General features: G+C 32.8%; 1 protein-coding gene across 1 annotated transcript; it reads right to left on the bottom strand.

Annotated features, from left to right (window-relative positions):
* Positions 1–10,429: 10,429 nt before the first annotated feature.
* LOC108335044 (protein IWS1 homolog 1) lies at positions 10,430–13,389 on the bottom strand. Its single transcript, XM_017570964.2, has 11 exons — positions 13,158–13,389; positions 12,578–13,061; positions 12,362–12,475; positions 12,021–12,241; positions 11,785–11,914; positions 11,644–11,706; positions 11,457–11,534; positions 11,261–11,352; positions 11,099–11,158; positions 10,862–11,012; positions 10,430–10,646 (listed from the first exon to the last, which is right to left on the bottom strand). Exons 1-11 carry the CDS (start codon positions 13,175–13,177, stop codon positions 10,548–10,550), a joined length of 1,512 nt encoding a protein of 503 aa, XP_017426453.1. The 5' UTR covers positions 13,178–13,389; the 3' UTR covers positions 10,430–10,547.
* Positions 13,390–15,219: the final 1,830 nt, after the last annotated feature.

Below are 15,219 nucleotides of genomic sequence, written 5' to 3'. Positions count from 1 at the left end.
AATACGAAACCAGGATCTAGAGAATTTCTCCCAAAAGCAATATTGCCGAGATAGGGATATAGGAGGTTTGGTTGTCTTAAGCTTTTGTTCGTAATGCAGAATTAATTATTAGGGATGCAATAGATTGTGGTCTAATAATTAAGGATGGACTTTCTTCGCCAAGGGGTCGGGTTTTAAGTAAGTTACAAAGTGACATTAACAATTTAATGAAGAAGATGAATTCTTATATGCATGAAAGTAAGGATGGTGAAATCCAAACCCCAACAACATTATCATCTCATATTATCAACATCATTCATTCACTCTTGTGTTTTAGCCTCAATTGATCAATTTACATTCATATTTACTTTTGTTGCATCTGCATTTGAAAACCAACAAAATATTTTTTCAACCTTAATTAATTAAGTAATTACACAATTGTCTAGTGTCGTGAGTCTTCTGGGTACGATACTTGGTCTTATCATTTTATATTACTTGATACGATTCGGTACACTTGCCGACATCTTAACAACATCAACATTAATGACTCTTTCATCAAGTTTGTCAACATGTTTTACCATCCAAAGTGCATGTCTTCTTGGACAAAAGATTCTTTTATTGTTCTTCCAAATAGTCTTGACAATGTGTTTGTCTTGAAGATGTAAAAGAGACATATTTACCGAAAGATGACACGTGAAAGTCATTATGCAATGAGAACTTGAAAGTAAGAATTGGAAAGAAATTTGATGGGAGAATTTTCAAGTAACTTGGGTGAGAAAGAATTGCACTGCACAAAGGGTAATAAATTTCCACTTTGTGTCTTGGCTTTGCATCTATTTATTCTAAACCATGAATGACTTCTCTTCTCTCTGCACCATTGCATGTGTCCCTTCAATGATGTCATGCATAGAAACAAAATTGTAGAAGAAAAAAACACTTATGTTTCATGTGCCCTCCATTGAATTGTGTCCTTAACACATAAAAAAAAGTAGAGAATCTCTGCATCATTTGCACATTACATTGCATTTCTTTTTACTGAACCAAAAATAATAATGGAGGCATACTAAATGAATAGTATAGGCATACTAAATAAATAGTATAAAATCATAAGTGCCATTGCTTTCATAAATTTATTTTATTTCATTGAAATTAAATTTATTTAATTTTTTATATTAGAATATATTTTAAAACAAAAGTTATTAATTAATAATAATTTTATTTGATTACAAGTTTATTTAGATTAACTAAATTATGAAAAAAGTGAAGTATAATTTAATTAATTTAAATCATTTTTAATTAATAATTTATGTTTTTAAATATAATTTAATTAATCTAAATTATATCTAATTAATAAGTTATGTTTTTTAATATAATGAAATAACATATTAAATATTAATTATGTTTTTAATTATATTTTATAGTATTAAAAATATTTCTAATTGAATTAAATTTGTTTAAAAATTACGACTTCATCTTTTATCATATGTGAAGCTAAAGTGCATAGAAACCCATAACTTACCTAAGTAAAAAACAATTGCCTAAATACATAAATTCGATCACATTCCTACCTATTTGTTGAAGGGGTGTTTCACCCTGCATCTCCAACACTTCACCCTCCACCTCTAACTTTTCTAAATTTTTTTTAACTTTAGTAAATTTATTTTTTTTACTTTTTCTCTTTTTTTCTCTTTTTTATTAAAGTAATCCTGCATTCCTTTAATTATGTCCCATTTAATAAAATTTTTAAAACTTTGTTTCTTATTTATAATTTAATAACTATTTAATTTAATTTAAAAATCTAATATTATTCAATATATTTTTATATTTTAATTATTATTAAAATATAATTTATATTATTATAATAGTTATATTAAAAAAATTAAAAGTAAAATAATTAAAATAAAGTAATAAAAATAAAAATATAAAACAAAAATAATAAAAATAATAATATAAAATATGATTTAATATATATAAATATATTAAATTATATTAAAATATTAAATTAATAAAATAGAAATTTTTACATTTCTTAATTATTATTATTTTTATTCTTATTTTTTTAATATTACTATTACAATAATATAAATTATATTTTAATAGTTATTTAAATATAAAATATATTAAATAATATTAAATTTTTAAATTAAATTAAATAATTAATAAAGTACAAATAAAAAACAATTTTTTAAATATTTTCATTTCGGAATTGGATATCCGATAACATAGAACCGATGACTTTTTTTGAATTTTATTTTCTATTTAAAATTTAATAAGAATTTAATTTAATATTTTAATAATGTATTTATATATATTAAATTAGATTTTTTATTCTTTTTATTCTATTTTTTCTATTTTTATTTTTTTTACTTTTATTTTAATTACTTTAATTTTAATTTTTGTAATATAATTATTATAATAATATAAATTATATTTTAATAATTATTAAAATAAGAAAAATATTAAATAATATTATATTTTTAAATTAAATTAAATAGTTATTAAATTATAAATAAAAGATAATTTTAAAAAATTTTATTAAAAGGGTGCATAGTTAAAGAGTGTAGGATTACTTTAAATAGAAAAAAAAAGGTTTAATATCCAATTTAGTCCTCACTTTGGTTGAAAAATCTCAATTTAGTCCCTCGTTATAAAAGTGTTTTGAATTAGTCCTAACTTTTAAAATAGTGGGTCAGATTGGTCCTTTCTGTTAAATATAAGTTAACAAAATTAATGGATGATGATGTGACACAACTTAAAGCTAACGAGGGACCAATCTAACACATCAGCTTTAAGCTGTGTCACATCATCATCCATTAATTTCGTTAACTTATATTTAACGAAAGGGACCAATCTGACCCACTATTTTAAAAGTTAGGACTAATGTAAAACACTTTTATAACGAGGGACTAAATTGAGATTTTTCAACCAAAGTGGGGACTAAATTGGCTATTAAACCAAAAAAAAATTATTAAAGTTAAAAAGAAATTTTTAAAAAGTTAAAAGTAAATAGTGAAACACCATTCGTGAAGTTGTACATAGAAACACGACTTCTTCCTTACAACTTACCAAAACTTAACTACGTAAAAAGAAAAAGAATGCTCATGATACATAAATTCGACAACATTTCTCCCTATTTAGATCAAAAATGTCAAACCCATAAAACCTCCAACTTAGTGGAATACATGTGTAAGCTAAAGGGTGTCTAAAATTCAGAAAGTGGAAGACAGGTGTGTGATGCAGATTGGACGATCGGTTTTGACGGTAGAAGTAAAAATCAAACTTTCAAATTTCGTGCCACTTTTCTGCATGCACTCATCTTCTTCAACCTTCTAAACCTGACTTTTTTCCTCCTTCTCTCTAGATCTCCTCCACCTTCTCTCTAAGAAATTCTCATCTTTTCTTCTTCCGATCACGACTGAGGCACCGTTTGAACTCTCCTGGCGTCAAGGGCTTTCATTTAAATCGATCAAGTTGTGGTTCTAAGCCAGTGAGTTACTTTCTCCATAGAACGTTCGTTTTCTTTCACATGCAAACCCAGATTTCTGGTTGCATGAGTGGATCATCTTATTCTGAGTATTTTTGGTCTTCTGTTTGGTTTAGTTTCATAAAGTGTGACCGTAGAACTCTAAGATTTCTGATAGTGGTGAGCTATATCTTGCATCATTGAGAGTTCGGCTACATTAGAGGTAAGGGAAGCTTATATAATTTGATTAACATTTAAATTTTGAATGGTTGCATGTTGATTGATTGTTGAATGAATATGAAGTATGGTTGTTACTACATTGTTGGTTGTATGAGTATATGAATCTAAATGATGAGAAACTGAAATGATATTGTGTTTGATGATTTGGTTGATGATGAAATATTGTATGTTGTTTAAAAGTATTGATGATTAATGAAAGCCATGAAATGGGTAGGGATATTGTCTGAGAGTCATTCTGTAATACTCTACAGAATTATGTAAACTGTAACTGAGAGTCAGTATTGACCGTTTGGTTTTCCTTTGAGTGTCCATCTAAAACTAAGTTATTATTCTGTAGAGAATTTAGTTAATGACGATCGTTTTATATTATTAGATATATGTAAATGAGCGTTCGGTCTAAGTGTAGTTCTTCTTTATGTATCCTAAACAGTTTAGTTAATGTATTGGTTTAATTGCTTGCATTGTCCACAGTTTGGCTGCAACGTGTCAAGTTAGTCCATCTTTTTAAAAAAGTTTCAATTACGTCCAAACTTGGTTTAAAAGTGTCAATTTTGTCCAAATGTATGTAAAATTTGCTTCAATCAAGTCCCTTCCGTTAAATCCACATAAACGGACGTTAATTTTTTTTTCTCTCTCCTCTGCTTCTCTGCTCTGCTGCTCTGCTGCTATGCTCTGCTGCTTCAATCAAGTCCCTTTTCAGTACATTATTTTGTTTCAACTATATTAAAAGAGTTAAGAATTTTTCGTGACTTATTTTTTTTTTCTATTTGCATCATGTAATATAAAATATTTTATAAAATTTATTTAATAGTTTTTACTGATTCGTTTTTTACATTTTATTAATTTCTCTTAGTAAATAAACATTTCATAAAATAAAATATTCAAAAGAATCAAATTGTGTAAAGAAAAAAAATTAAGATATTCGTAGACTTCTTATAATTTCACAGATATAAATATACTTTTAACAAATAATCTATTTGTTTATTTTTCTTGATTTTTATATTTATTTGGTATAATATAAAATATATTTAAAATAATGTATTGTACCATAAAATCAATCAGATTATATAAGAAACAATATAACAAAATAATTACTAGTTATTGATACATTCAATACAAATATATGATTGTGTAGGATATATATATATATATATATATATATATATATATATATATATATATATATATATATATATATATATATATATATATATATAGTTTTGTATTGTTTATTAGAACATAGTGATATTTTCAAAATAGTTACATGATATAATATATTAGATTTTGCATGCAAAAAAAAAATGGAATAATATATTGTTTAATCATATTAATTTACATATTAGTCAGGTTCTAATTAATCTAAAAATTATCTTAAAGGAATATATTTTATTTATCCTTCTTTCAAAATCTATTATCCATGCTAATCTTTATATAGAAAAATAACAAAATTCTTAACTCTTTTAATATAGTTGAAACAAAATAATGTACTGAAAACGGACTTGATTGAAGCAGCAGAGCATAGCAGCAGAGCAGTAGAGCAGAGAAGCAGAGGAGAGAGAAAAAAAAATTAACGTCCGTTTATGTGGATTTAACGGAAGGGACTTGATTGAAGCAAATTTTACAAACGTTTGGACAAAATTGACACTTTTAAACCAAGTTTGGACGTAATTGAAACTTTTTTAAAAAGATGGACTAACTTGACACGTTGCAGCCAAACTATGGACAATGCAAGCAATTAAACCTTAATGTATTCTATAATATGTAAAGTTGTAGATGTTATCGTTATTTTTCATTAAAAATAAGTGTGGCGTAATTGTATATATATATTCCTTCATTTTTATTTAAGTTTAGTAGTGCTCGGTCTTGGACCAAGCGTTCGGTCTCAGTAGTGCTCGTTCTTGACACTAGTACAGTTTTGGGAAATGACACCGGTTATTTTTGCTGATAGGCACCGGTTCCTGAACCGAGAAATATTCAGGCGAGGTAAAAAGCGGTGGACTTTATGCCTCGGTTTTGAAACGGGACATATAATAATACCATCAGGCTCCAACCGAGGCAGTAGGGTCCTTTTTTTATTTTTTTTTCTTCTTCTTTAGCCATTCGTATCATTTTGGTGCCTCAAGCTTCTTTTATGTCTTTGCTCAAGCTTCTTGACAAAAAATTTCACAAACAAACCAAACCAAACAAGCTTAAATCACGCTTCAATGGCAGACAAAACAATTTTTTTGGTACAAAGGATCCTTCTCAGATTCAATTCAACAAATCAATTTAACAAGTAAAATCAGATTCAATTTAACAAAGGAACCAAACAAATCAAAACAAAATCAAATCTTCGATGTGAACTCAGATTCAATTCAAAATGAACTCAGATTCAATTCAAAACAAAAAGAAATGAAATCTGGAAAAAAAAGCTTCTGGATTCGCCTCCGCCACCTCAATCGCCGCATCCGCCTCCGCCTCCGCCATCACCGCTGCCTCTGTCGCTTCTCCTCCTCCTCCGCCACATCCTCTGCATTCGCCTCCGCGCCCTCCGCATTCGCCCCCGCGCCCTCTGCATCCGCCACCGCCACAAGGCCCCCATCCCCGCATCGTTCTTCTCCGTTACAGAGCCTCAATCCCAGCATTCTCATCACTGTCGCTTCCTCCTCCGCCACCTCAATCATCGCTGCCTCCGTCGCTTCTCCTCCTCCTCCGCCACGCCCTCCGCATCCGCCACCGCCATGCCGATATTCTCCTCCAGCCTCCGCATCTCATCGGAGATTGTCCACTCCTCTGTCGCGCGCTGCTCTTCCTCCGCCGCCGCCGACTACGCGATGCCTCTCCTTCCTCTTCATCGCGTGCTCTTTACGGAAACGGTGGCAGATCTGGGGCTGGGAGTGGCGTGGTGTGGTTTAGTTGTGGGAGGTTCGTGGGGGTAAGGAAGAAGCGACAATGGAATGAAGGGAGAGAAGAATCCAAGAGCGAGAGGAGGCGAGAGCTTGGGAGGGAGGCGAGAGCCAGGGGAGGCGAGAGCGAGGGGAGGGGAGGGGAGGCGAGAGCCAAGGGAGGGAGGGAGGGAGGGAGAGCCAGGGGAGGCGAGAGTGCGGAGGGAGCTAGGTTAACTTGGGGAAAATTTTGGGGAAAAAAAGAGAGGCTTATATGCCTCGGGTCTGAGCAGTAGAGGCTTATGCCTCGGTCCTTCCTACCAACCGATGTCGTATACTTCTTTCACCTCGGGTTTCTCTTAACCGCGTCAGAAACTGCGTCAGACACTGATAATTAGGCACCGGTTGCCTTCACAACCGAAGTGATATCTCTTTTTGGCACCGGTCTCGTCTGAACCGAGGCCTATAAGGTCTCGTTAATTACGAAACTGCCACCGTGTCTGAATAGGCAACGGTTTTGTATAAAAAGAGGTCTATTTGTGCGAGTTTAAAAGTATATTTTGTACTAGTGTGATAAGTGTTTGGTCTTGGACCAGCGCTCGTTCAATATAGTTCTCGGTTTTATACTAATATTTATGATAGTGCTAGCGCTCGGTCTTGTACTAGCCATTAGGCTAGTGTTAGCGCTCGGTCTTGTACTAGCCATTAGGCTAGTGATAGCGCTCGGTCTTGTCTTAGCCATTAGGCTAGTGATAACGCTCGGTCTTGTACTAGCCATTAGGCTAGTCATAACGCTCGGTCTTGTACTAGCTGTTAGGCTAGTGATAGCGCTCGGTCTTGTATTTGCCGTTAGGTTAGTGTTAGCGCTCGTTCTTGGTGAGTGTTTGGTCTTGGACCAGCGCTCGTTCGATATAGTGCTCGGTTTTGTACTAATATTTATGATAGTGTTAGTGATTGGTATTATTGAGTTGTGTGGTCTCTTATGAGCGCTCATTCTCATACCAGTGCTCAATATCATAATTTTACTAAGTTAACAGTGTTCGGTCTAAGCCAATAATATTCGTTCTAAATCATAAGTGCGTGATATAAGTCCAAGTGTTCGACTCCTACTTGAGTCTTATCCTCTAAATGACCTATCGGTCATGTTCTCATATTGGGAGTGCTCTCATGTTCGGTCCTTTGCATAGGTTATGTTGAGCTTTCACGCTCGGTCTTGTTCAATGGTGGAAATATCGTTTCACTATGATGTGGGATATGTATTTAAAGATATGATGAATGAGGAAATATGTTGTTAATGAAGTATGGTATTTAAATTGTGATATGAATGAAATCATATGGATATGTAGAGCTGTCAAAACGGGTAACCCGGCCCGACCCAACCCGACCCACCACGGGTTGGCCACTTAGTGAGCCAACCCAACCCGGCTCATTTATTAGCGAGCCAAAAAAATTCGAACCCGACCCGAGGCACCATGGGTTGGTGGGTTAAACGGGTTGGCTCATTGGCTCACTTAGTTAACTTTTTTTCACCCTCTTCTTCTTAGATAATTATAATATGTTATTTTGATCGATCAAATTGAAACAGTAATAATTGGACTAATTGATATAAAAGAAAATGAAACAAAAGAAATATATTGTTATATATATTCTAGGCTATCAAGCATAAAATTTTGCCAAATTTAGTTTAATGAGATATAGATAACCGTTTGACCAAGAAACTGCATATAGCCGTTAACAAAAATATATAGCACAAGATAAAACTGTCATGCTTGTAGATAGGTCTAAAAACAAGATAAAACAAATGATATATTCCTGAATTATCCAATCTATAATATTATCCATCTATTAAATTGGAGTCCTGAATGGATAAATCCACAGTATTATGCTCTCTTGAAGCATCTTCTTCTTTATCTCCATCTATAATATTATCCAATTTATAATCTTAGGGTTTTATTTGCAGATGGAAACTTTTGGAAAGACAGCAGCGCGAAAGACTTTATTGCTAAGTAAAAGCTGTGCATTTTGAATAATTAATTAATTAATTTAATTTCAATAAAAAGAAATAGGATTTAAATAATAATTTAATTTAATTAAAAAAAATAGGTGGGTTGGGGAGCCAACCCGACCCACCACGGGTTCAACCCGTGTGAGCCGGGTTCTTAGTTCAAAATTGGCTCGCATAAAAAATTTTGTATTCTTTTCCACCCCAACCCGGCTCAAACCCGTGGTGAGCCGGGTTGGCTCACGGGTTTCAACCCATTTTGACGACACTATGGATATGAATGAGTATTCCAGGGAGGAATATCTCAAGATTGGTTATTGAATGGTAAAGTATGAATATGGTCAGACTAAGTTGTCGTTTATCCTGACATTCTAATGGTCACTGAGTCTCAAGTAGAGAATGGTGGTGCATTTGGTGAGAATAGCAAGAGGTTTGGTTGCGTATAGCTTGGGGTTCCAGCTATCGGACTAAACTCATGTGTAGACTTGGGTTTCCAGCTACAATGAGGGATGAAGGGCTAACCTCGTGTGGCGGCTTGGGTTTTCAACTATGGTAATTCTAATGATTTCCCATATTACCTTTCCACGAGTGCAAGAACGTCGTACCTACATAATTCATACAGTCCGGACAATCAGAGTAAAGTGAACCGTCATTGCAAGCATTGTTGTATGGTTATGCTTGGAAATGTATGGTTGGTTGTTACATGATGGAATTATTGATTTATATAAGATTTATGTGAGTTATATGTTCACATAGTTAATTAAATTACACTAGCTTACCCTTATTTTTTTGTCTTGTCATGTGGTTCGTTCGGTCGTCCTTGTCCTTGCAATGATCACCCTTTTGAGTGTGAGCAGAGTGTGCAGAAGATTCTGGAGCAGATGTTAGCAAGAGATGAAGGGATTCAGTTAAGAGTAAGACTGTTTGGTCTTGTAGTCCTTTAGTATTAGTGTAGGACGTTTGGTCGAGACCCATCTGCTATGACCGAGCCGTAATTTCTTTTGGTGTGTTTGTTTTCGTTTTTCTGTAAAAAATTTAATTTATGGTTATTTTAGAATAACAATAAGTTAAACTTTTTTTTCTATAACTGTTCTATTTCATTATAAATGTAAAAACCTCTAAATATAGTTTATAGCTATATTTTTTGGATGTTAAAAAAAGAAATCGTTATATTTTGTTTGTTTTCCATGATTTAGTTTTATGTTTAATGTTTCGCAGTAGGAAATCATTGTACTTTATAATGTGACTGATATTGGAAAATTATTTTTTGAACTAAACTAAATAAAGAGAGAAAAAATATTTTGTTAAAAAAACGTAGTTGTATCTTTAACTGGCGTCTTTATCTTAGTTGTTGTGTAATTAATATGGGAACTCAAATATATGAATGACGACAAAATATACTCAAATGATTTATTTTGGATTGTAAATTTTTAGTTTTTCAGTCATATGTCCAATGCAAATATAAATAATGATATATTCCTTAGATTTATTTATTTTATTGTTTATAAAAGTTTATATTTTATTCAACCTTTTTCCAACTTCAGTTATACGTCCAATGTCAGTATATAGTGATATATTCCATACTTATTTGATTTTCATACTTTTAAATATCATGAAACTTTATTTCAGTATTAATTTTCATGGTAAGATTCTTTAATAAAATGTAAAAACGTAATGCCTAAAATAAAAATTCAAAATTTCAAAAGTAAAAATTGTTTTATCTCCTTTAAAATATAAATCTAAACTCAAGAACCAAAAGGTGTAATTTCATACTTTAAAACAATTAACAAAAAAGAAACCTCATTTTATAATGAAAAAAAAATGAATTTCATTAATTTTACAGAGACTTCAATAAAATTTTATATAATAAAACAAAATGTATTATAGAAATAAAAAATAACAGATTTATTTCATATAACAACTAAGAATGTTTGATCATAAGACAGAAAATTATCAGATCCAACTTAAGAATGACACGATATTCAGTTCTTGTCATCATTTACAAATATTTCACCATTCCACGACCCTCCACACTTAATTTTGTAGCCTGGAGCTGCCTCTTTTTGGGTGCCCTTAACTGCTGCAATTTTTTATTCATCTGCAATGAATGAACAGTTAACACAATCAAAAAGTTAATACATGGAATTGTTCACATCTTTACCAAGTTTCAAGATTATATAAACAAATAAAACAACATACATACATTCATCTCTTAAATTCCAAATTCCAGAGTTCACAATATAAACTAACTTTTAAGCTTAAATATTTACTACTTAGAAAGATATCATAACAGGATTAGGAAAAAGCACCAACCTTCATACGCTGCTGGTCTTGGGCAGCTTGTTTTGCCCGAGCTCTAATCTCTTCTGGATCAATTTTAGACTGGGGTCGTATGACAAAATCTAAAGGTGTCGCTTCCGGCCTCGAAGCGTGCTGCCTGGAGGAGGACTGTCCACCCTTAGGTCTGCATTAAAGTCAGAAAAATTACAATCGAATATAAATTTAGAAATCGTGGTCAACAAAAAGTCAAAAAATATCATCAGGCCTTACTGCGAAAGTTCCAGATCAAGATCGCTATCTCTCGATATTCCTGCAGCTTTATTAGTTGGCCTGTAATGTAATGTCAACAAAATTATATAAATTGAGCGTGATGGAATAAGTATTCATATTTATGATACATAAGGACCAAGAGACAGAAAAGTTTAATAATACTTCTTTAGCGATGGTCTCCTAAAAGGAACCCTGTCATCCTCTACATTTCTCATGTCTTCAAATCGGGTACTCTTATTAAATATAGGCCGGCTCTGCAATTACAAAACATAATTGACATAAACATAAGTTTTTTAGTAAAGAAGGAAACATAGTGCTCAAAAACAATAGAGCAATAATTCTATCCTGCATTACTTACCCACTTGTCAACCAGCTCCTTGGCCAGTTTCCGGTTTACACTTATTTCTTCATCAGATTTTGATAAAAACATAATGACCTGCCCACACAACAAAAAATTCCAAATTATCGATACAGTACACATATTTAAGAGGATACTTTAGGCCAGTTAGGAAAGCAAATTAGTTGCATGATCAAAGAAACCCTACTTTTCCAAGGCCACTCTTCTTCAATTGTTCTCTTCTATCATATTGCTCTAGGTCTATAGGAAACTGCATAAACAGAAAATAAATAAGATTCTAAATAATCTAAAAATAATCATGTAAAATGTTGTAGTGGTGTAAACTTACATCATTCAATATCTTCAAAATTTCAGTGCGTATATTTATATTGGGTAAGCTTCCATCAGGAAGTGGCTCAAGCCAATTCTTCAATAACGTCAGGACTCCATGATCTAAAAACTCTAGTTGGAGCTGCTTCCTGCCAGATAGTTGGTCCACAAATTTTATTAAAATAAGAATAAAATAATCATAATAGATTACAGAAATATCAATCTGCAAATGTAGTTAGGAAATTAGCCACATACTTGGAGAGGACTTCTGTGAGAAGAGGTAACTTCTTGAGTTTATTAATGGCAGGTTTCCCTTGCCTATTAAGATCTGCATCTTCTTCAGCTGTAACCTCAAGTTCAGCCATGACATTCTCCACTAATAATGCTATTTCAGCCGGACTTCTCTCGTTCTTTTTCTTTTTCTTCCCTATCTTGAAAAGATCCTTGATTTCTTCATCCTCTTCACCTTCCTCTGCCTATGAATTCAATGTAACAGACTAAATTATCACAAAGATCATTTGAAAGAAACAGTACAATTCCTAAAATTAACTTCTCATAAAATTAGTAATAAAATTAAAAAGGAATAAATCACCAACCTGAGGAGCATCGCCAGGAGAACGTGGTTCATCACTACCATAATAAGCAGGTTCCACCCCAGTGTCGTCTATGAAGTTGTCATCATCAAGATTCCTGACACCCTCGTGATCATCCTATTAATTTAAACAAAAAAGTAGCAAACAAAAATTATGATTAATCCACAAAAGCTTCAATCAAAATTATTCAAAACCAACATAAAGATTGGTGCTTTATACCTCAGAATCTCCCCCGGCAATGGTATCCCACATTTCCTTAACTTCCCCATCATGATCCTTCCCAGACTTACCACCTAAACCTTTTTTAGAACCCCCAAATTTAGAGCTACTGCTACCACCAAATCTCTTCTCACCCTTCAGCCTTTTTTCCTTCTTCCCACTCCCGACCTCCTTTCCCTTCTTCCTCTTCCTTCCATCCCCCTCGTCAAACCTCGCCTCCGGAAGATATCCCTCATCCTCATCCTCGAGCTCCGGCGCCACCGACTGCTTCACAGCATCGCTTTTCTTGATCAGCCTCTTCCGCGGCTTCGAGCGCGCAGAATCGTTGTCGTACACCGGCGTCTGCGACCGATCCCGGCCCTGCCACTCGTCGTTGACATCATCCTCGTAATCGTCGAGCTGGTGGCGCGGCTCCGGAGAAGGCTCGCGGTCGGATTGAATGTCATCGTAATCCATTAAGGGCTCACCGTCCTCGTCGCGGTACCTGAAAATAAATTGAAAAAAAAGAAACGAGTGAATCAAAGATGGTAAAACCCTAACGCAAAACTAATTAAAGAGAAAAAAGGAAATGCAAACGCACGGATCGTCTTCGTAACCCATGGCTGATGCTGTGTGTGTTGGAAATTGGAAAAAGTAATTATCAGTGAATTGGAGGTAAGAGGGTTAGGGTTTGTGTTCTGAGCGATAGTGAAGAAATAGAGAAAAAAGTTACGAGGAAGATAAAGAATGCAGATGAAATGCAATAGGAACAGAGTTGTTTTATATGGAAAGAGGATTCCCAAAAACAAAAGAGGCAGGGAAGATCTACTCAGATCTTGGTATAACTAGATCTTGATAATTTTAAAAATATTATTTTCAATATAAATAAATCTTTATTAATGGAAAAAATAATATCACATTAAAAATTTAAAAAAAAACTTTAAAATGATTTGAAAAACTTTTGAGTGGAGATATCATTATATATGATTAACTATGTATACAATTTTACGTAACTTAAAGAAGCAAGAGTTTTAAATGGATTCTTAGTAAAAAAAAAAAAAAAAGAAAAAAAAAAGAAAGAATGAAAGAAAGAAAGATTACCGAGAATACTTTGTTTTGAAATAATATTTTTGTTTATATTAAATGTGGATAGAAGTGGTCTAAAAGAATCAACTTTTATTGCATTAATTGGTTTGGATTTTTTACTCTTGTTTAAGCAACATCAAGTTAGTTCAATTCACGTCAATTTGGGTATTTGACTATATACATGTGCAAAATATGTTTTGAGACAAGAGAAAGACACAATTTGTGTGAAAAATAGACATGATTTCTTGTTAAAAATTGAAAAAATGTTATTGCAATTAACTTTAAAAAGCTAAATGATAGTAAAAAAATGATTATGGTAAAACTCATTCCATGATAAAAATGGGAAAACATATAACATATTTAGTTTCCTTCAAGCTAAACGGTTGTACAACACCGAAAGCATCATATTATAACAAATACAATTTACATTAAATTAAATTAAACTTCTTGGATTCGATTTATATTATATTTATGTTGGGATAAACTTAAATTTTAGGGTTTTATTAATAATTTTGTTTTAATATTATTTTATTAGTTTCTGTGTATAATAATATTTAGTTTGATTTGATAGAGATAAAATAGAGATAAGTAGTTATGATTTTCGGTTTATCTAGATACAATATTATTTTATGATAGATTAAGTAGATTTTATTTTTAAGATAGTTGATATTTTATTTGTATTCCTCGTAATATTGTAAGTGTTATGGTTATTTAAAGCCCTTCAATTAATGAATAATAAGACTCAATTTCAGGAAAATATTTGAGTGTGTATCGTGAGATTTTCTCAACAGTGGTATCACAGCTTTATGCTCTGAGTACCGAGAGAGAAAGAGGGAGAGAGTCAAACACCGTGTGAGAAAAAGTGAGTGCTTGATTTTTTTGTGAGAGATAGCAAAGGTATTCAATGGGATGAATGTGCCACAATTGTCGAAAAATACCAATTACGACATTGGTCTTTGCAGATGAAGCTTCTTCTTGGATCCCAAGATGTATGAGACATAATGGAGGACGGGTACATTGAACCCACGGATGATGAGCATCAAATAGTGAATCAGATTGCTGCATTGAAAAAGACATGAGTGAAAGACAGATCGACTTTGTACTTTCTGTATAATGTAGTGGATGAATTTGGATTCGAGAAAATAGCTAATGCAGAGTCAACAAAAGAAGCATGGAAAATTGTGAAGGTGGCATACAAAGGAGATACTCGCGTGATGCAGGTTCGAGTACAATCTCTCAGAAGAGAGTTTGAACTTATGAAGATGGATGAAAATGAGGGAGTTACCGATTTTATAGTTCGAGTGCAGAAGATGACCAACCAACTCAGAATGAATGGAGAAGAGGTTCCGCCTAATCGGGTTGCGGAAAAGATCTTGAGAAATTTGACAGATGATTTTGATAGTATCGTGGTCACTATTGAACAGACAAAGGATTTGTCAACTCTCACTGTGGAGGAGTTAGCTGGGTCATTAAAAGCCCACGAATTGAGGAAGAAAAAGAAAAAGAGGGAACCCAACAATCAATTACTACATGTACAGTTTGACTCGAGTAAATTTCGGATTACTCAGAGCCGAGGT

The sequence above is a fragment of the Vigna angularis genome, chromosome 10 (genome assembly GCF_016808095.1).
Source record: "Vigna angularis cultivar LongXiaoDou No.4 chromosome 10, ASM1680809v1, whole genome shotgun sequence".
Taxonomy (NCBI): domain Eukaryota; kingdom Viridiplantae; phylum Streptophyta; class Magnoliopsida; order Fabales; family Fabaceae; genus Vigna; species Vigna angularis.
Note: the sequence above shows the minus strand (reverse complement) of the source record. Positions and strands in the feature narration are given on the sequence as shown.